This window comes from Eptatretus burgeri, chromosome 3 (assembly GCF_056783735.1).
Source record: "Eptatretus burgeri isolate ZD-2024b chromosome 3, Ebu_testis_v1, whole genome shotgun sequence".
Classification (NCBI taxonomy): domain Eukaryota; kingdom Metazoa; phylum Chordata; class Myxini; order Myxiniformes; family Myxinidae; genus Eptatretus; species Eptatretus burgeri.
In genome coordinates this window covers 104,022,653-104,045,505 of record NC_140963.1, presented here as the reverse complement: position 1 = coordinate 104,045,505, position 22,853 = coordinate 104,022,653, and the positions used below count along the sequence as shown (strand labels likewise).

At 41.9% G+C, this 22,853-nt stretch overlaps 1 protein-coding gene and 1 pseudogene across 4 annotated transcripts in view; one reads left to right on the top strand and one right to left on the bottom strand.

Moving 5' to 3' along the window:
- The window catches only part of KCNH6 (potassium voltage-gated channel subfamily H member 6), a 556,858-nt gene that overhangs the window by 288,197 nt on the left and 245,808 nt on the right, over positions 1-22,853 (bottom strand). For 3 of the 4 annotated variants that reach the window (XM_085874776.1, XM_085874773.1, XM_085874777.1), the window contains exons 4-5: positions 21,110-21,431; positions 16,022-16,185 (exon numbers count right to left, since the gene is read on the bottom strand). In XM_085874776.1, coding sequence (XP_085730902.1) covers positions 16,022-16,185; positions 21,110-21,431 — 486 coding nt within the window. The remainder of the gene's footprint in view (positions 1-16,021; positions 16,186-21,109; positions 21,432-22,853) is intronic. The other variant, XM_085874774.1, reaches the window with a different exon arrangement.
- LOC147030570 (uncharacterized) overlaps positions 1-22,853 on the top strand; it is a 161,132-nt pseudogene that overhangs the window by 115,757 nt on the left and 22,522 nt on the right.

The window sequence follows — 22,853 nt, the reverse complement described above, 5'->3', positions numbered from 1 at the left end:
TATAGTTTGCAACTTTCCCTTTTACTTTTAACTTTTACATACTCAATTCATTCGTCATAACTAGATTCCTTGAGACAGAAATTGATTTACGTAGGTATATCCACCTGAAGTTCCAAAATCAGCCGCAATTATAATTTTGGCATGTTTTTTTGTTGGAAATCACTTATAAATGTCGAAATGCAAAACAAAAAAAAAAATCGAAATTTTTTTGAAAAAAAAGTTGCAAAATTTTGTTTATTTTCACTAACAATTCTTTTTTTTGGCGGGGGGGGGGGGGTTGGAAATCACTTAAAACATGTATAAATGCAAAAAAAAAATTGGTGTAACGAATTTTTTTGGGGGGGGGGGGGACCAAGTCCAAAATTTAATGGCATGATCCTTGGACCATACCTAACTCCCCACCAAGTTTCGTCGAAATCCATCGAGGAGTTTTTCCGTAATACTGTTCACAAACAAACAAACAAACAAACAAACAGAAAGGGGTGAAAACAGTAACCTCCATCCATCTTCGAAGATGGCGGAGGTTAATAATGGTGTTACATTTGCCACTCTCCAATCCTCCGGTACCTGTCCTGACTCCAGGGAACGATTGAAAATATCCGTTAACATATCGCTTACCTGCTCAGACACCTCCATCAATATTCTCAGTTGCATATCATCTGAACCCGGAGCCTTATCTTCTCCTGAGATTACCGAGCTGTTCCTTCACTTCCTGCACTCCAACCTGGATCTTCTGTAAAAGCCCTTCCTCACGTCCTTCGTCAATACTCTCAGCTATTGGCAATTCTCCTGACTGTTTTTGTGTAAAAGTTGAAGAAAAATACCTGTTTAATAAACCTGCCATCCCACTTTCATCATTAACCACTTTCCCAGTGCTATTCCTCAAAGGACCCACACTGGTCCTAACCTGTTCTTTTCCCCTGATATACTTAAAGAAAGCCTCGCTTTCTATAATATTGTCTATTATGCCTGCCCCGTCACCAGTATGCCTTGCTGCCACAAGCATTCTCCATCTCCAGTACTTATTGAGCCTCAGGGTAATTGTGTCACCTAGTACCCCCAATCCCTCTGTTTGGCAGAAAGCAGCTGCATATCTCTGCTGATCTGGAAATTATTAAATTCTGGTCTGATAAATGGAACATTTTCTTCAATCTCAGAAAATGTCACAATCTCACCCTATCGCTCCAGAATAATCATCAAGCAAACCAAGTTATCTATTTCCTTGGTAATCCACTGGAAGAGAGTCAGTCTTTTGAACTTCTCAGCTTCCCCATCAGCCACTAATTTCTGAGATGACCCCACAACAAAGCTGGCTTCTAAAGTCAGCTACAGACTGGACATCCTCAGTAAACACAAGTCTTTCCTTGGAAAAATCATAGCTACTCACAGTCTACAAGGCCATTATCTGTAGCTCAATGGAATACAGCTCCCACTACAGGCTGGCACACGAGTATCACATTTGTATCTCCTGGATTCTGTGGAATTTAAAGTCCTCAATATTATTATAATCTCCCATGATGCCAAACGACAGGGTCTACTGCTCTCCCAGCACAGGAAGGTCAGTGGTCTCTATTTTTTTACAGTATATTCTTCAACATTGCTCCACTTGCTCTCTTCATCCTCCAACTCTCCCCAACTTCTCCAGCATGCATGTGTTCTTTCAGGAACCCTCTCCTTGTTAAAGTTCCAAAATGCAGGCTGACGACATACCTCAACACTTTTATTCCACGCTTCTCCAATCTATAGAACCACCTTCCAGAGGGTGTCTCCGTCTCCGTCTCCGTCTCCGTCTCCCTCTCCCTCTCCCTCTCCCTCTCCCTCTCCCTCTCCCTCTCCCTCTCCCTCTCCCTCTCCCTCTCCCTCTCCCTCTCCCCCTCCCTCTCCCTCTCCCTCTCTCTCTCTTCCATCCGGGACTTCAAGTAAGCCATGCACCATCATCTTGTCACCCCCAATTCTGACTCCTGATCTTGTCACTTCTCCTCCTGATGATTACCTGCATTATCTTTCCTATCCAAATTTCAGTTTCCATTTCCACCCCGATTTATTCTCCTCCTTTGCTGTTCTTCTATTCCCGTAATGTTTGTCCCATTGTCAGTTCCACTTTGCTCTTCCATGAGACTCACTCAGGTCAGGTCAGGTATGGGAGCATGCGCCAGAAAAGCGCGTCGCTGCGTCCACTTTCCGCCGGTACTCCATGGGCCTCCATCTGGCGATCTCCCAGGCAGATGCGTGGCCCATCCCCATCTCCATGAGATGCCGATAAACCGACTGCAACCACGAGGAAGTGGTCAGCCTGTTGGCCTCCTCCACTCATGAGACTCCCTCTCTGAGAGAATCTGGTGAGCAGGATCAGCGTCAGGAAAACGAGCCACATGTCCATACAGCCGCAGCTGACACTCACGGACTATGCAGGTAACAAATCTCATTTGAGTCTCTCTCAGCAACCGCTCGTTGGACACAAAGTCTGACCAGCGATAGCCAAGGATTCTCCAAAGAGACCTGGTACCAAAGGAATTAAGTCCATCTCAGATCCTTGGTCAGAGTCCAAGTCTCGCATTCATAGAGCAAGACTGGAAGCACCAAGGACCTGACGACTCGGACTTTTGTCCTCCCGCACAGGTACCGGCAGTGCCACACCCCATTATCCAGTGAATACATGACGCCCCAGGCCTGACCCAGATGTCTATTGACCTCTGACTCACAGCCAGCAGAGACATGAATATCACTGCCAAGGTAAGTGAATCTCTCCACGACCTCAACATCCTCACCACAAACAGGCACAGACAGGACAGCAGCATCCAAGATGTCATTGAAAGCCTGGATCTTAGTTTTGACACAGGAGACCCGTAACCCCAGTGGCTCCGACTTCGCATTCAGCACCTCGAGGGCCCCCAAAAGGATATGTAAAGTATCCACAAAGATGACTGCATCATCTGCGAAATCAAGGTCCGAGATCTTGACATTCCCAAACGATGCACCGCAACTTGATCTCTCCGACAACCTCCCTAAAATCCAGTCCATACAAGTGCTGAAAAGTGTGGGGGCAAGTACACATCCCTGACGAACTCCAGTAACAACTGGAAATAAGTCAGAGATGGTACCACCACACTTCACAGCACTCTCAGTACCAGAGTAGAGTTCAGACATCAGATCGATCAGTTTTGGTGGCACCCCACGAAGACCAAGAATCCTCCAGAGGGCATCCCGATTCACTGAATCGAACGCTTTACAGAGATCAAAATAGGCTGCAAGCAGCCCTTGCCGAAACTCTTGTCTGCGTTCGGTGAGTACCCGAAGAGCAAGAATACGGTCAATCGTTGACCTCTTTGGTGTAAAGCCTAACTGCTCTGGAAGCTGGTGCTGAAACAGTTGGTGGAGAACCCTATCAAGAATTATCCGAGCAAGGACCTTGCCCGGCACTGAGAGCAGCGTCACCCCTCGGTAGTTGTTGCAGTCTTGGCGATCACCCTTCCCTTTCCAGAGAGGGACAACAAGGCCCCTCTTCCAGTCAGTTGGGATGATGCCTGTGTTCCAGACAGAGCACAGAACTCCATTAAACAACACGAGTGCAGCATTTCCACCAGCCTTGAGAAGTTCAGCATGGATGCCACAGATCCGTGGAGCTTCACCCCATTTCAACCGGTTCACCGCATGCTGTGTTCCCGCAAGTGAAGGTAGACCACAGTTGATTGGAGGGTCAGCAACAGGGATTGTCACACCCCTGACATCCAACTCGACAGCTGGTGGATCAGCCTGGTACAACCGCACAAAGTAAGCGGCCCAGCGGGCCTTCACTTCGGACTCTCTGTCAAGGGCCTACCACCCTCTGCAAAAGCTGCAGTACACCGAGGGATGGGCTTGGATGAACGCAATGCGCGAATTCCACTGTAAGCAGGACAACAATCACTTGACCACAGGTGATGCTCTACCCCCTCACAGATTCCTCGCACATTGGCCTCCTTGTCCACCCTGAGTGCACATATCGTTTTACGCCTCAGCTCCCTGAACAGCTCAGCTCTGCCATTCAGCCTGGCCCTGCGACTGGTCAATGGTATCCAGTGTCCCTTGAGAGACAAAATTCTTCTTTGTCCTTCGGTGATTTCCAAGACATCCACCGGCAACATCAAGGACGGTGGTCTTAAAGGCACTCCACAACTCTGCAGGACCTCCCAAAGCACCCTGACCCCCCAAATCTCCACTCAGCTCGTTCGCAAACTCCTCAGCTACCCTCTCATCCTTGAGCTTGCCAACATCCAGCCTAGGCTGGGATGGTACCATTTTCCTGGATTTAAGGTGCAACTTCAGAGATGCTACAACAAGCCGGTGGTCAGTATTGAGGAACTGAGCACTCCGGTAGACCCTGCAGTTCTGGATCATCCTCCAGCGACCTTCAACGAAGACATGGTCAATCTCCTTTGCCACACCGCCAGCGTTGGAATATCAAGTCCAGCGATGAGCCTGTGGTTGCTGAAACCATGCACTGGCCACCCTAAGTCCTTGACTTCTTGCAAAGTCAAGAAACTTAGTGCTATTCTGGTTCACGGTTCCTGACCCATGGGGAGCAACACACGTCTCATAACCATCCCTATCAGTTCCCGTCGATGCATTGAAATCCCCCAAGACTAGAAGTGTATCTCGTCTGGGGCACTGACCAACCACATCCTCGAGCGTGGCGTAGAATGTGTCCTTCACGGTGAGGTCACTCGCCTCAGTCGGAGCATAAACAGAGATCAGGGAAATGTCACCGAAGGAGTGACGAATCCTTAATCTCATAATACGCTCATTGACCGGTGTTACCTCAATTATCATTGGTCAGCTTATTGGATACTGCTACAGCAACTCCTTGGGAATGGTAACCATCAGAGCGACCAGACCAATAGTAGGTGTAACCACCCACCATGATCTCGCCGCAATCAGGTCTCCGAACCTCAGAGAGCGCTGCAATACCGATGTCAACAGAGACAGATGATCATCCTCTCTTAAGGATAGGACATTCCAGGCACCCACCCGGAGGGACCGCCTCAGGTTAACCCAAGGAGACCGCACTCTGGTGGACGACACCTCAGCGCCACTCCGACACTCTCCCGCAATCTGACCCGGGAATGTTACTCCATGGTTTCCCTCCTATCAACAAAGATTGGGGGTCCCGAAGGCTTTGCCCCAATCCCGTCATCCGGTGAGCTGCCCTGCGAAGGGAAGCTGCACAAGAGGTACTCCCATGGAGTCGGTTTTCAGATTTCTTTGCGTTTTTGTGTTTTGCGGAATGAAGGGTTTTACGGTGGCCGGAGTACAAATCCTGCCACCAACCTCCTAATAAGAAGTAACCAAACTGCAGGAGGACGTCCGCAGACCCAGTTCGGCACTAGATATGGATGGCCGTTGGCTCACAAGGAGCTCCTCCGCCCTTTGAAAAGAGAAAAAGAAAAGAAAAAAAAACATAAGAAAAAGAAAAAAGAAAAACTCCTGAAAATTTTTTCTTCTTTCTTTTTTTTTCCTGAAAAAAAACCAAAAACTTTTCACTCCTGAAAATAAAAAAACAAACAGTGGCATTATCCATTAAATCACCATTGACCCAGGAAACGGGCTTCATATCCTGGTCCTTCCAAGTTTTCTGATTCTTACCATAATGGTTTTCTGGCAAAGATTTGCAGAGGTACTTCATTCTTAAAGTATGCATATACAGGAATGTATAGTTTTTTTGTTTCTTTTTTGGTTTGCACCAATTCAACTTCCCCATGCTTACCTGTTGGGTCCAATGTAACCTGAGGATCACTTGGCTTTTTTTTTTTTTTTTTTTTTTTTTTTTTTTTTTTTTAAATCGGGCTCACTTCGCTGCGCCTGGATGGGTTTGATGGTGAAGGAGCAGCAGCTGAAACCTGAATCCTATCCAGTTTCTTCCTGATGACTCCATCTTTGCTCTTTGATTATTCGGGTTTCTTCTAATAAGTCCAATGCAGTATTTGGTCTTTCATATGGTTATCCAAAAATATGCCTTAACACTCCACATTTTAATGTTATACGGATACACCTACATAACTTGATAGCAACAACAATGTATCAAAAATTATTCCACAAAGCACAGCAAACAATTAATAAAAGGTAATTGAATAAAAACACTTTTTATATCAACACATTCTTAATGGGTTGATAAAAAAAAAATGGACTCACTTATAACAGTACCACAATCAAATAAGATTCAAATTCACCCAGTTATATTCAAATTAGCCAATTAAAATAAGAAGCAAAGTTTTCCCACAATAATTCTCCAACAAATAAGTTATGGTAAGCATCGGGTGCATCAGCGACACTGGTGAAAAGTGCCTGTATCAGCCTGTTCTCTGTCAGCACCACGGGAGAGCAAAACTGCTGTGTTTTCAATCGTGCCATGCATGACAGATTGCCGGTTTCTAACAGCCTTGTTTTTCGTGGCCTTGCCACACACATGATACTTCATCGCAAATCGCTCACACTGTGCAGTTACTGCACCTTTTGTCACACCAGCAAATGGCTGATTCTACATTTGACAGATGATGGGAATAAGGTTCCTCTGAATATTTGTTGAGTCAACTCCACCACAGAATGTGAAGGTGCATTTATTTATTTTTCTTTATACAGAGAATGTCTATCATCTGTATCCTGATGGAGTTTTCAAGTTTATATATCGTTAAAAATAAAAATTTTCAGACACAGGGTTACATGATACCGCTTGAAAGATCATGAAAGAAAAAGAAAATCTTATAAATACATGTATATATTTTTGTGTATGACTGTGTCGAAGATGCATTTCATTTAAAGTCGATTAGAATTGAAAACTTCAGCAGGTGAAAGAGAGTGTTCCATCAGAAACAGGTGCTTAGACAATTTTTTGAAAATGTGTAATTTGGTTGGAAAATGTGTAGTTCAAAACGTTGAAATTATATATTTTCCTTTTGTCAAATAATGAAGACCGAAAAATAGCGTTAGTGCGATATCAGTCTATTTTTGAGCAGTGGAGCTGCTTCAATATTTGGAATGTCGTTCCTTCCATCCATCTGGCTGTCCATCAAAAATTAGGAAGAAGAACCTTTCGATACACCGAGTTTAATTCTAAAGGGTTCTAAAGTGTAATTCTATATGTTTATAAAGGGTAATTCTAATGGGTTTCGTTCGTTTCAAGGCTTTGCCTATTTCATGTTAAAAATGACAAACTGCGCCACGTCATTTTTATTGGACAGTATGGTGACTCTTGATCAAGAAATGCCATCTGACATGTTGACAAAACACCCTTTATGTCTTTTAGGATTAAATTAGAAACTGTTTAGATTCGTTTCTGACACATTGCAGTATATGCAAGCATATTTTATGTTTGAGATTACAGTATGTTGTGTTTAGACTCATACAGGGACTTGTGCATTGTTATACAAAGCAGGTCACAAAAAGACCATGGTTTATCAATCTCGAGCCAACTGTTTAGGCCCATATCACAGCAAATGTTTCATACATACATACATACATACATACATGGACAACCAGATTCAGTGGTGTAATGGTTATGGCGTTTTGTTTGTTTGCTCATTAATCTTCTTCTTTGGGTTCCATCCTGGTCTTCTGTTTCATTATGTTTGTGCAATATCCTGATGCTGTGTGGATTGTGCTTCCCCGCTGATGGACCTCTGATAGCTTTTACATGTTGCTGCATTTGAGCCTGGGAGTAACTGCGAAATCTATCTGTCTGGGTTCTTCCCAACATCTTTGTTCTTTGTTCCCTCCACACTTATTTCTAATGTTTTTTTTTCCCCACAATTCTCTTTATTCATTCTAATTCTTGCTTTTTCTTCTCTTTCATCTCTTTTACTCTCTATTCCTCTTTTGTTTTTGTTTTTTCTCGAAAAAAAAAAATTGAAGGCTCACTTGGTTGCGCCTGGATGGGTTTGAGGGTTGTGGAGTAGTGGCTGAAACTCGAATCCTATCCAGGTTCCACCCAATGACTCCATCTTTGCTCTTTACTTCTTCAGTTTCCTTTTCGGTCTTCTGTTTCATTGGAATGTATGCTCCGAGTCTGGGAGGTCGGCTGTTCGAACCCCGGCTGAGTCATAACCAAACACTTTTTAAAACAAGGTATGTGCTCCTTCCTTAGGATAGAGCATGGAGAAACAGTGTTGGGAAGGCAATGGCAAACCACCAAGTATAACCCTTGCCAACAAACTGCTTGGTCGACACCAATGCTCTAGAAAGAGTATGGTCCATCCAATCAAAATCAAATACATGGACAGACAAGATTCCTTTAAGGATCCGAGACTACAGCTCCTAATATTTTATCTCGCATAATTTGTTTGCTATTTGTTTGCTTCTTCCATTGATCTTAGACTCATAGAGAAGCTTGTACATAAATCACATACAGGATAAAGACATGAGTAGAAATCAATGCACTTTAACATGAATGACATGAACATTAGCAGACAATGGACAAATACATCTTTGGGATATGAACCTCAGTTCCCTACGTCATAAGTCACAGGTTCAAATGAGGATGTCATAGGCCAACCTAAACTGTTGAACTTGTCTACTATCCAAAGTAACACACATCTTTTGAATGTTTTAATTCCAACATTATTATGACTTGAACCACACAATTATGTTTATATTCTGCAATATATGTGTCTTGCACATGTATGATGAACGTTTATGCCTCAGATAGGTGTGAAAAATTAATCAATGTAAATTTTGGAGCAACCTTGGTAGGTTGCATCTGTGATGGGAAAGTGTACATGTGGGTTTGAGCTACTCACAGATGCTATAACCCACATGTGCACGACAGCAGCAAACCTTGACATGGTATGGTAATGCACCCATGTATTACCAAGACTGGGGAATAAATACCCCTACCTTGGCATGGTAATATCAGAAAACAACAAACAAAAATTATTCCACAAAATTACTCTGGTTGCTGATCTCCAATCAAACTTTTTAATAAAATGGCGAATACTGCCACTCATGTGATTAATCCTACAAAATGACTGTCAAAGACTAACAAGAGGTGAATAGTGATAAATGTGTGCGGCATTCGTCACTATCAAGGATACTCCGGAAAAATAAAATTCTGCATTTTCCCCTAAGCAGACATCTCATTTTATGATGATTGATTTATATTTGTTACTAATGTTTTTGTTTCTTATTTGAGATAATAGTCTTCTTGTTAACCATTATACTTTCCTCCGACCACATTTATCGTTCTTTTTTCAAAAAAACATTTGGCAGGCAATGTTGTGGAAATCATCATTATGAGATGATGAGTGGAAATGATGAAGAAATGATTAAAAAAAAGCTGTGGAAATGATGAGGCTGTAGCACAGGACCGACTGCTTTCTTCGTGTAGAAAGGTCGGCAGTCTTTCTCTATACGTCTCTCATATGTTCTTGCTTCCTTTGTTCTTTTAACCATGCATGCACTCCTCTCCAGCTCTACCAAGGTAAACTCATTCATCCAGTAACCCTTCCTCCTTAACCTTTCAAAGTCCAGGCTTCCTACTCACCAGGATGCCCCTCTCTTTTCCCACCTGCACAAACACCCTCCTTTGTTTGTGCAATCATGTTCCTTTCTTCACTACTACAAGGTTGCAGTTCACAGCTATCTCATATCTTCCATTTCCATTGTCACTAACCCCCACCAGACCCTATCTTTTCTTGACTAACATCATGTTTTATGCCAGTCAAAAGTCACTCGTTCCCTTCTGCCTTTTTGTGTTAATCCAAACCAACGCGTCTTCTGTCATTCAATTCCTCCACAAACCTCGACTTGGTAAAAAGACACAATATTTTTTTATTAATTCATCTTAATTTGTGGGCAGTTTTTAATCTTCCCCAATTTCATAACATTGACGATGCATGGTAAAAAGTGTGGTTTGTTTATAAAATAATAGATGTGTTTCGGTTTCAAATATTTTGCTGATTCCTCCATTATGTGTGCCCTTTCTCTTGTTACCGCTGCCCACTGAAGGTGGATGGAGTTTTTTTTCACCCCCCCCCCAAACCCCGTCTGTTTGTTTGTTTGTCTGTCTATTTGTTACTTGCGAAAATCGAAGATTTTTCAAGTATAATGATTGGTCTTGGGCGTTATTCTCTCTGTTTGTCTGTCTGTCAATCACTTACATATCAAAATTTTAAGCCAATCTTCACAAAACTTCACCACCTGGTAGAGTTCGTCATAAGCAAGAAGCCTATTGTTATTGAGGCCAAAAGGTCAACAGAGGCCAAAGGTCAACAATGTTGTCAGTTTTCTAAAATCCTCAATTTTCATCTGATTGACTTGACATTTGAATATGATTTGCATATCAGGTCACTGAATTCAACCACCAATTATTTTTGAAGTCAACATTGGCCAAACTGTCAACATAGCCAAAATTATAAAATTGTCAATTTTCATCCAATTGACTTGAAATTTAGATAGGAGCTGCAAATTTGGTTATTGAATTCAACCTCCAATTCTGTTTGAGGTCAACATCAGCCAAAAGATTCACCTCAGCCTAAGGTCAACAACTTAAGTGCAATTTCTATAATCCTCAATTTTCATCCGATTGACTTGAAATTTGAACAGGTTATGCCCATCAGGTCATTGAATTCAACCACCAATTATGTTTATGGTCAAATTATTTTTGTACGGATTTTGCAAGTGTTGTGCTCTGCAGGATGCCGATCTTGTTTATTTGTTTGTGTGCAGGATATCTCAAAAAGTTGTGGATGGATTCAGATGAAATTTGGTGGGGAGGTGGGTGTGTGACAAGGAGGAATTGATTAGATTTTGGTGAAGATCTGGATCTATATTCGAGAATTATTGATTTTTTTCAAGTGATTCTTCATCATTGAGAGATGGGACCAAAAACTACATTTGGCATGATATTTCAAAAATTTATTGGGCCAGATATGTTTGACTGGATCAGGCATTGTGTGGCGGAGGTATGCGCTCCACCGAATGCTCTTCTAGTTTTTGCTGTTATCACTTTCTGCCCTCATCAAAGTTTCAATTTGCTTTTTACATAACCACCATGTGATGTTTTTGTACACCGCTCCCTCCCAATTCCATATCCAGACAATGCATGATATCATTGCTGGGTGCCAAAGGAAAGGAGTACAGTACTCAGTTTTTACTCTGCTTGTTTGTTTTTTTCTTTATTTCTTGTTTGTCCGAGAAATATCTCAGCCACCCTTTGAGCTAAGAAGCTGAAATTTGGGGATGAGAATGAAGATGTGCTTTCGCAAAAACGGTATTTTTTATTTTTTGATTAATGAGTTAATTATTATCGATTAATAAATTACTCATTTATTTTATTTTTCATCTGAGAAATATCTTAGATTAGACCCTAATCTCTTGATACCCTCCTTCGTTTGATTTTACATCAAGAGATGATTTTACGATTATTATGATTTAATTATTTTACTATTATTATTTATTTATTTTAATTATGGAATTAATCAATCAATTATTGTACACTGCTCCCTCCCAAGTCTGTCTCCATGTGCCGCACGGCGGCATCTCCTGGTGCCGAAGTGCTGTTTGATACTATTTGTACATTGTACATAGATACAACGCTCCCTCCCACTTCCGAATTTATTCATAAGAAAGGAGGCAATTATGAGGGGATTTAATTGGGATGTTTAAGATAATGAGGTACTGTATACATAAAGACAAAATAAGTACAAAATAGTTTTTCAGCAGAATAGTCCATGATAGGACCAGGGACCACAACCTGAGAGTCAAGAAGAGAGTGAGGACAGTAATTTAGTGAACGGACTTTCATTCAAAGAGTAGTTAATGCATGGAATGGTCTCTCTGGAAAGGTTTGGAGAGAGAGAGAGGGAGAGAGGGGTACATGGATGGCAGGACTTCTAAATGGATCAGAATAACCTCAGATCATTCCACAAAGCTTGCAACAAGTATGTGTCTAATTTCAGGAGAGCCGGAAAACAATATCTGTCCCGCAATCTCAAGAATGAACTTTCAAACATGTCTCCCTCGAAAACCTGGCAGCACCTTAAGTGGGGCAACTTCGCTCAATATAGCATAACAATTGTGCATTTTGTGAGGAAATCACCAAATTTGGCACACGAGTAGCCTATCATATTATGAACAGATTTGGATATTGGGCCATCTCAAATTCAGCCGCTGATGGCTGTGGCAGCCATTTTCCACTGCAATCAAAAATTTTGAGATGGCCCAATATCCAAATCTGTTCATAATATGATATGCTACTAGTGTGCCAAATTGGTGCTTTCCTCACAAAATGCACAATTGTTATGCTAAGTAGCCCCACTACTTGTCAAGTAAATCTCTGGTGTATGCTCCACTTTCATCCCTTCCCTGACTTCAAATGGCACCACAGCCAACTCTGCTCATGAGAAGGCCGAATGCCTCAATTCTGTGTTTGCTTCAAAATATTGTGTCCCAAGCCCCTCCCTCTCTCTGCCCACCCTTCCCAGTCATACCCAATAGCCAGGATTTGGCTTCATTACATAACCTGAATTGTATTTTCTAAGAGATTGATAAATCAAGCCAGCGTTTTGTGCCTATACACCGCCCGTGGTATTTTTAGTTTATTTTGGGAGCAATCGAGGCTGTGCTTATACACTGTATGTTTGTGCATTTCACATTTAATGCCTGAAGAACATCAAAGAAATCTCGCCTCACGTTTTGACCCCCCCGTTCATGTTTAGTATCTCGTTTTGACCTGTTCCCCTTTCACATTCCCTTATCGAGACCATAAAAGGAGCTGTGTGTGTGTGTGTGTGTGTGTGTGTGTGTGTGTGTGTGTGTGTGTGTGTGTGTGTGTGTGTGTGTGTGTGTGTGTGTGTGTCCGTGCGTGTACACGAGTTACACCTGTTCAGTTGGACATTTCACCTGACTCCAACCACAATTTCTATACGATGGCTGCCAATTTAGGAACTCTTTAGAGTTTAGAATCACTTAAAGTTACCTTTTCTCTCAAGCAGTGTGTTTACTGCGGGGGTTATGCAGGTTTGCTGTTTTTCCGACTCTTTTTCTCAAATTGACTTGAACAGGAGACTGTGAGCCAGGTTTCTGTGAAGTCAGTAATAACATGATAGGGGAGCAGAAAATGTTACATATTCCACTGTTTTGATGTGGAATGCCTGTTTGCTTTTATGTGCGGGAAGAGGGTGAGAGTAAGGACGGGACAACTTAGAAAGGGGGGGGGTGGAGGTTGAGGACTTTTGGTGGGAGGGGAGACATCGGGAGGGGGGGTTCAAGGCTTGAGTGTGGGCAGGATATTTCTGCCTTATGGTTGGGAGAGGAAGGGTGGGGACATGGGCTTGGGGTGGGGGCGGCAAAGATGGGACAAAGTTGGAAGGGAGAGGCTGAGGCTGTTTTTGCGAAGAAGTTGTCAGAATTGCATGTGTGAGCTTACTCACAGAAAAAATGTAATTGTGTGTGTGTGTGTGTGTGTGTGTGTGTGTGTGTGTGTGTGTGTGTGTGTGTGTGTGTGTGTGTGTGTCACTGTGGGTGGTGGGAAAGGGAGGGAAGGGGGGGTGATGCAATCACCCTGTAGATAATATGCATTTATAATTTCTCCATTAAAACTCATTGTCTTTGTGAGTGGATGATGAAATTTATTCATAAATAATTTTTTTTTAATGAAAACATGAGTGGAAAGTTGCATTACAAACACTGAAATATAAAGAATAAGGTAAAACCAAATGGATTACCTTTGAGATGACAATGTTCTGAAAATAGTAGGCACATGAAGAAACAAAGCAGCAGTAAAGTTGGTTGGACAAAGGGAAAAGAAAGCAAGACATACAGTATGTTCAGAGACAGTAACGGCAGGAAAAACAAAGATGAACATGGAACTAAATAATAGAGAAGAATAGTAATGAGGTGATTTCTGTTTAAAGTAATTGATATTTTACAGTTTCTTTCACATCGACTTGCGAGCCCATTGCAAGGGTAGTGGATGGGCTTGTGGATTTCAAAGGAACCCCCATTCCCCTCTCCCCCAGCGAAATCAGACTTGTAATTTCACATGGTAACACCTCATGGCTTCTTTATGCAGCATGAACCAATAACCGTCCCTTGCTGAGATGAGAACATTAGAAACAAACTCATCGAAAAACATACCCAGATTTCTAAAACAGCAATAATTATAATGTTCCTGGTAATAAAACAAACCTGTTTTTTTATTTATTTATCACGTGACGTCAAAAGCGCATCCCACACGGTCCCGGCTGTGTTCTGTCCACGTAAAGGAATCATAGATACTGCTCAAACAGACAAAGCTGAAACAGAAATCGCTTTAAGAGAAAGTATAGTTTTAGGCAACCTGACATAATGATTACGGTCTGCTGAGTCTGGGGGCTAGAAGGGGAGGGGGGAGAGGGAGGAGGGGGTCGGCGAGTCAAACCTTGGCTGAGTCGTAATAAAGACTTAAAAAATGGTACCAGCTGCTAACTTGCTTGACACAGCATTTTAAAAAGAATAGAGCACAGACAAACAACTATCGGTTGGCAAGGATTTTCACCTGCTTCTATGTTGAAATTCTGTGTGAGGGCAATCATATTATTCTTTTCTGATAGTTTTACTCCCAAGTGTACGAAGCATTTTGCTTAATATTTTTCAGTTAAAAAACTTTTACTGCCCCTCAATTTGCCTTTTCCTAACCAGTGTGACTTTTCTTCACTCAACCTAGATGTGTAGTGTCACTCTTGCACTTTTCCTTGGCCAACTTATGACATGTTTAGGTTTTGAGAGTGGACACAGCCCAACAAACTTACAATGATTACATTAACAAAGCACGATATTTTGACACATCAGGCTATTTCGACTCGGGCCTTTTTGAGATGTGCAATTTCGGCCAGAGGCATTTAGACTATGGAAAGTTTGACTCCATGCCCATATCACTTCTTTTCTTATCGTCGCATATATGGCGTATGGGGAAAAAACATTTTCTTCATATCCAAATTCCAACTTGATATTCTGAATATCTTGACAATTTAATACCTCAAAAACATTGCCATCCTTCAAACTGACAGGCTACCACCTTCATGGGATATGTGTATTCATGGGACAGTCCAATAATATGTCAAGGATCTCTCAAAAAGGTGACAAATTCCAACTTTTTTTTTCCAGAGAGGACCTCAGTCCCCATTTTAAGGAAGGGGGATACCTCTCTCTGAGACTTCCCCATGAAATGAATGCACTCTTTGAAAACCCCAGCAAAAGGCTCAAGCTTAGTCCTTGTTCTTCATCCTGTTTGATGTGATCAAGCAATACTCTGAATGTCTGTGTTTTCACTGTAACGTGTAAAAGCAATAATTTTGCTTGATTTTTTTTCAAATGGGAAGTGTATTTAATTGATGGAAATAAAGCCTTTTTGGTAAGAAAAAAAGAAAAGAAAAGGAAATTAAATCATTGCAGAATGCAAAATAAAGAAAGGATAAAGGGAATAAAACAAAAATAAAATGGAAAAAGGCTACCTGAAGATAAGTCTATGTAACCTTTTTAAGCATAAGAGCTTCATTGTTTAAAAAAAAAAAAAAAAAACTTTTTCGGCATCTACAATCTCATTCTGCTGCTTAAACCAATTGCTGAACACAAGATGACACCAAGCCATTAAATGAGATATCTTGCAAACAATAACAAAGCATCGCGCTGGCACAAAGAAGAAAGTAAACTATCCGAGGAAGCCTGTGATGCCAATTACAGGAAATGGTGCATGAGACGGTAATTTCAGTTGAAAATGGCACAATAGTGGATCATAAAATGCTGTAATGGAATGTGGAAGCTTACCCTATCTTTAGAGAAGGAAAGTGGTTGTATGACTGTCTTTAAAAATACAAAATTACATTTAACATTCTATACGATTCTATGAAAAAGAAACAAAAATTTCAAATTTGTGTTGGAATTAAAATTTATTTTGTGCAAGAAATATACTTATAGCTATTTGGAAGTACTATAACAAGGCATATTCAAGGTACAATCTCAGTGACACGTCATGGATGTTATGCAAAGAAAAGGCAAAAATGCATTTTTATACCTGAACTGACATGTGGATGAGGAACCAAGTGATCCCAGGCACGTCCGGTACCTGAGCTGGTGTGTCGCGTGCGGAAAGCCTTGTATGAGACTTCAGCCCAAGTCTTTGACTCACAGGCTTCACCAGATGAGGCCCGGCGGTGGCTCCCACAACTCTCCTGAGATCTATAGCAGATATGCAAGTGAAAGAGAGAAAGTAACGACTAAAATCCCATTGCAAAGCCAATGAGTATCATTGATGTTTTACATCTTTGCAAGATATATAATCATCCTAAAGTAGACAATTTGGTGTCTATCTGTCTGTCTGACCACAATGCATTCGGTCGCTACTTATCCAATCTCAACCATACTTGACAGGAAGACTAAGGGTCACATGATGGAGGTTGTAGTGATTTAATTTGCCCCTCTCCCAGAGGGGGTTTTCTGCCTTGGCCAAAATCCGTGTTAAGGTGTATAGATAACTTATTGTGGTGTTTTCCCAAATCGCTTTTAATAACAAAAGTAACTCGAAGAGCACTTGATAGAGCGCATACCTCCACCACGTAATGCCTGATCTAATAGAACATATCAGGAAGAATAAATTTTTGAGACATCATGCCATATATCGTTTTTAGCCCCATCTCTCAATGGTGAAGAATGCCTTTGAGAATTAAACAATTCTCATATCCGGATCTGGATTCAGATCTTTACCAAAATCAAATCACCTTGCCCCTGTCACGTACCCAACATGTCCACCAAGTTTCGTCCAGTGGGTGGAGAGTGGGTGGAGAGTGGGTGGAGAGTGGGTGGGAGGTGCAGGAAGTATTGTGGAAGTGGAAGGAGGCATTTGGAAAGCATGGGCTGAATATGAGTACAGAGAAGACTGAGGTGACATGGCTTGGGCAGCAGAGAAAATAAATGAATATCAGGTTAGAGGGGAAGGGGATCAGGCAGGGAAATAGGTTTGAATATCTGGAAGGACCAGTGACTGGGGATGGTACGCGACTGGTCAAACGTTTCAGAACGCCCCCGTTTTTCCAGTTTTTCTGAAAATTAGCAGTTTAATGTTTCAATATACTCTGAAATTAAAGCATAGAACAAATAAGCAATTGCAGATAAAAAAATAAATCATGGAATCGTTTTGTTGAACAAAATTTAATCTAAATTTTTGACTCATCAAAGTAGCCACCTTTTGCAGATATAACAGCCAAACATACTCGTGGCATTTTTTCTGCAATGGAAATCAAATATTGTTTGGAAAGTTCTTCCCAACACTGTTGCAGAAGTTCCCACTAATGTATTGCACTTGTAGGTTGCTTTGCTTTCACCCTTCTGTCCAGTTCATCCCAAACCAGCTCGATGGGGTTTAAGTCTGGAGACCTGCCTTTCCATGATTTGAAGCCTCCCGTCTTTTTCTTTTATTCTAAGGTAGTTCTGACATAGCATGGAGGTATGTTTTGGGTCGTTATCTTGCTGTAGGATGAACCCCTGACCAACTTGGCATAGACCAGAAGGTATTGCATGGTGCTGCAAAATGCTGTGGTAGCCCTTTTTGTTCGGGATGCCAGTCACACTGTGCAAGTCACCGACTCTGGATCCAGCAAAAGAGCCCCAGATCATCACGCTTCCTCCTCCATGTTTGAAAGTTGGCGTCACACACCGAGGAACCATCCTTTCTCCAACTCGACGGTGTACAAAAACCTTGCGTGATGAACCGAAGATTTCAAATTTTGATTCATCGGTCCATAAGACCTTCTTCCAGTTTTCAGTAGTCCACTGGTGGTGCTTCATGGCCCAGGCAAGCCTCTTTTTCTTATTTTGCCATCTCAGCAATGGCTTTCTTACTGCCACTCGACCTGTCAAACCTGCAGCTCAAGGTCTTCTCTTCACAGGTGAAACTGAGACTTCCTTACTTTGACCAGTGTTAAGCTGTGCTTGAAGCTGCTGTCCTGTGAGCCGCCTATCACGCAAGCTGTTGACTCTCAGAAAGTTGTCTTCTGATTGTGTTGTGGCTTTGGGTCTGCCAGACCTCTTCCTGTCAGTTTCCTCCAGTTTCTAAGTGCCTTTTGAAGGTGTAGGAAACTGTACTCTCTGACACCTTGGCTTTTTTTGCAATTTCTCTAAAGGAAAGACCAACACTTTTTAGGGTTATAATGGTCTTTCTGTCTTCCTTTGTTAATTGTCTTTTTCTCACCATTAGGATAGCAATATACTACTTCCTGCAGTGCAATATTATCCAAATAATGCTTCAGAGGGTGAAGCAACACAGTCTGTTCCAACACTGCTTTTATACAGACAGAGGGTTTGTAACTAATCATCAAAAGTTGGGATACCTGCAGGAATTGCTTGCATCAACTTTCAAGGCTTAATTTACTTCCATTGCTGCACAACAGCTGCAGTTGATAACCCATTACTTGTTGCCTGAAAAGGGCCTTTTTTTAACAATTCTGAAATTTACATTATTTTTCAGTTTTTGGTAACTTAAACTTTTTTTTAACCTCTGTCAGTTTACCGCTAAGCTTTGTACCATTTCAGGTTATTCACTGGACTTGAACTGCTTAAATTTCAGTAAAAACTGGAAAAATGGGGGTGTTCTAAAACTTTAGACCTGGAGTGCAAGTCCGAGGCAGAGGTGCTGAAGAGGATTCAAGTGGGTGCGAATGCATGGAGGAGGGTGGAGGGAGTAATGGCAGACAGAAAGATATCAAGAAATTTGAAAGGGAAGGTAGTGATGTCATGTGCAATGCTGGTATACCTTTACAGTCTGGAGACGGTGGCATTGACAAAGAGACAACAACAGAGGATTCAGTTTTGCGAGTATAACTGGGTCAGGAGGATTGTGGGAGTGAAGAGGGTAGATAGAAAGAGGATAAATGAATTGTGGGAGGAGATTGGTGAAATGCCAGCTGAGATGGGCTGGACACTCGGTGCGGATGGGGGAAGAGAGAATGGCAAAGAAAGCGGATAGGTTGAGGGAGCAAGGAAGGAGGAAAAGAGGTAGACCGTGGTTGAGATGGGAGGATTGTGGGAGGAGGGATATCCATAAAGTGGTGGTGGTTAGAGAGTGGAGTGAATTGGCTGAGGACAGAGGGAGGTGAAGGAGTGTCGTGGTCAATGCAAGGCAGAAGCGTGGTGCCATTGGACCTCACCCCTTATAAAGGGAAGAGGAGGAGGAGAAGAAGGCATTTTGTGGAGCACCCCTACCAGAAGTAAAGAATATTATAAACCACAAACAGGTATGATTACCTTTGTAAGCAGTCACTACTGCTTTTGAACACCAAGCTGAAAGTGAGGAAACCCGACGTTCTTGAGGCATTATATGCGGATCACATCGACCACAGACTAACAGACCTGATCCTAGATATACTGTAATCTATATACTCCAGAAAGGATAATAACACGACCCTTCCTGCCACTCCCCTCAGGAGCAGGTGTACTGTTCAGATAAATATAACTAAAAATAATCAGTGACATCAAAAGTCAAAAGAAGCTCTTGTTTTTTGGGGGGTTTTTATGCAAAAGCTTTTGCGAGTCAGAGGTTATCCCACTACACCAATATTTCTTCCTTGAGTCAGTTCTTTGTGTTCTTACAAAGTATTTTTTAATTTTATTGCTGAGTCTTCATCTTGTTTTTAAGTTTCTTTTCCAAAACATGATTTTTGCTTTAGCTTATTTTTCAAGGGAAGCATTATTTATTTGATATTTTATTTTTGATGAAAATGTTCAGGCATTTTGTTGAAATACAAGGTATTCAAATTTGCTTTATAAAACGGTCAAAAAGTGTTTGCTTATTTGCATTTTATTTCAACTTATATGGAATCACCGAAGATAAATGCATAATTCAATGTTGTAATCATTATTCTTGGTACTGTATTTTGCCAAAGCACAAAGTATACAAGAATGTAAATTTTTAATTTCACCACCTCCTTGATTAACTTCTTGAAGCACTTTGTATTCGCCTGCATTTAATTACATCCAATATCTCTGAATTATTGATAAAACAAATTATAAACACAAGTTGTAACGGTAGCCTACTGGTTACGTTTTTATGTTACCCTATGTTATGATTACCCTGTGCATATTATTCTGCTATGTAACATTTATTTTGCTTTCCCATTTTTAAGTACAACTTGCTAGGTTATAGCTTATTCAGACATTTCTGCCCCAAACCATAAACTCATATGAAAGTCAATGAAAATAATCATAGATCTGCATATTGAGTATATTACTGGCAATTTACTTGAAATACAATATTAAAGCATTAAGCATGCCCACCCAAATCTGTGGAGCTTGTACACAAATTGCATGCAGGACTTGGATATTAGGAGACACCAATGTACTTTACTTGAATAACAAGGACATGAGTAGATAATGAACAAATTAACATAGTACTTCCATGGGATTTTAACCTGGGATTCCTGAACCATGGGCTATGCGGTCAGATTAATATACCAAACAAAACAGCCTTTTTACAGCCATTTTTCCCTGCTGAGCAGGGGTTAACTATTTGTGGGCTCCATGCAATCATGGTTCCCTTCTTAATGCAATGTTTTATGGCCGGATACCATTCCTGACGCCAACCCTGGTTGCCTCTTACGACACACAGGGATATTGGACACCTATTCTAACCCGGGCATACACCGGGACCAGTACACTGGTACTCATTTCGCTGACCTCAGAAGGATGACAGGCTGAGTCAACCCCCTTTTGTTAATTCAGTGGTCAACTGGATTCAAACTCAGGGCCCTTGGATCCCAAGCCAGCCACCCTAACCACAAAGCCAACACCAGGCTTGATGAATATACCAAACAGACCAACCAAATTTAATGCTGTAAATTAATGCGTTAAAGGAAATGTTTTTGATTTAATGGGTTATAGATTTTGAAAATTGAAAGTATCAATCAATGTATGGATTATTGACCAAGCAAGGCAAGAATGTACACTTGTTTATCGCAAAAATCCCTCAGTGGTAAAGGGGTGCTGCATATCATGACTAAACTGAAAGATCCCCAATGAATAGAAGAGGGCCTATGAAAGATAATTAATGAAATGCATACATGCAAATATACAGGGTAAATATGATTAAATGTACCACAAAGATATACCAGACCTAGATTTTGCAAAGCTGGATTCTGAGCCATGTTCTGATACTCGCTCTTCCTGAGCCTTTGGTGATGTATACAAGATCGGTGAGTGTTCAGTACAATCCAAACTTCGATCAGTGCTTTCCTCCAGTGTGTGGTAAGCAGTTGGTTCATGACCAGACCAGATGTTGGCAGCTGGGGCCAGGGAAATTCCAGGTGTTGTGGGTGGTGAGGCAGATGTATGTCCCACTAGTTCTAAGACAGCTGGCTGCTCATCTCGGGTAAGGGAAGTGCGGCTCGAAAATCCCCGCAAAGATGAAAAGCCAAGGCGTAGTGTCCTTATAGGATCTGTAAAGACAAAAAAGCCCAAATGAGAGCAAAGTATTACACCTGAAAGATGCTTAACATTGCAATCAAAAGTTTAAAATGTTTAGGCACTTTCATGGAAGTTGAGAATACACAAGAATGTCTGGAAAACAATGCCTTGTGAGAGCAAAGGGTTATAGCCTCATGGTATCGCTGAGGAATGGACCAGGTATGCGAGCTGTGAAAGTACAGAGGAAGTTAGCCAGTCACGAGTGCAGGGAACAATTGATGCCACCGGTAGAAAACTCGGTAAACTAGTCTGAGTTGGTCGGAAAAATTAACTCAAGATCTGCAGGCTTCCCTTCAAGCAATTAAGATTTGAAGGTTGTTCATATAACAAAAGGTGCATTGCAAACATTTTCATCCCAGGAAAATCAACATGTGGATTATCTGGAGAACAAAATTATTTTTTGGCTTTTATTATAGTTATGTTTATGAGGAGGGGGGTGGGGGGAGGAGGAGGAGATTGGGACCATACTCTGTGCAGAGCGTTAGTGCTGCCAAAGCAGTCTCCTTGGCTATTGGGAACAATACGGGACGGGTCACCACTCCGACACAGGGGTGGGGGGGGGGGGGATGGGGATAGTGAGATTAAAGCCGAAGACACCATTTATGTCAGAGTAGCTATAGAACTATACCTGTATTAGTGTTTTTTTTGGATAAGGAATTGTTAGTGTTGACTGCGAGAGGATGGGTATTGTCCAATTTAGAATAGCTGGATTACGGTGTCCCGTGTGTTTGTTCTACCAGGTCGGGGTGGGCAGGATAGGGATGACATGGCACGTTCGCTTTCCACCACCAGAGGATGACCCCTCATCTACAGTTGTACACCAGCATGTGGGAAGGCCTGGGGTTAGCTGCCAAGGCTGTATTCATGAACATCCTCTGGAAGTAGGGCCTCAGGTGGGGTTTCCTCAGAGCCTCAGATTGTGATTGGTGGAACTCCTGGGCAGTAACTGGTGTTGGTCCTGGAGCAGAGAGTTCCATGTAGCCTATGATTAGGTGAGGAGGATGTTGTCGGGGGTGGGGAAGGGGATGTCTCTTTACCTGCCCTAACGCTTTTGCTTGTCTCTTTGCTCAGTCTTTCTGGTGCTCTCGGCCCAGCTCGCATAATGTCAGCCACCCTACTTCTAGCCATTGGCTCATGCTGACTCTCAGGCTCCAACTGTTCTTCACCATTTGCCTTTACCTCTATCCCGTCAGGTTCTTGGGTGTGCAAATTTGGCATATTAGGGAAAATAGTGATCATCTTGTGTTTCTGCATTCAGGATTGGTGTTTGCTGAGTCTTCTCTCATAAATTATAATCGATCTATCTCAAAAGAAACGGTTGCCTCGTGTTGCCGTCATTTTGTCACATGAATGATTGGGTTAATTTGGGATCTCCGAAGAGCTAAATTTATAGT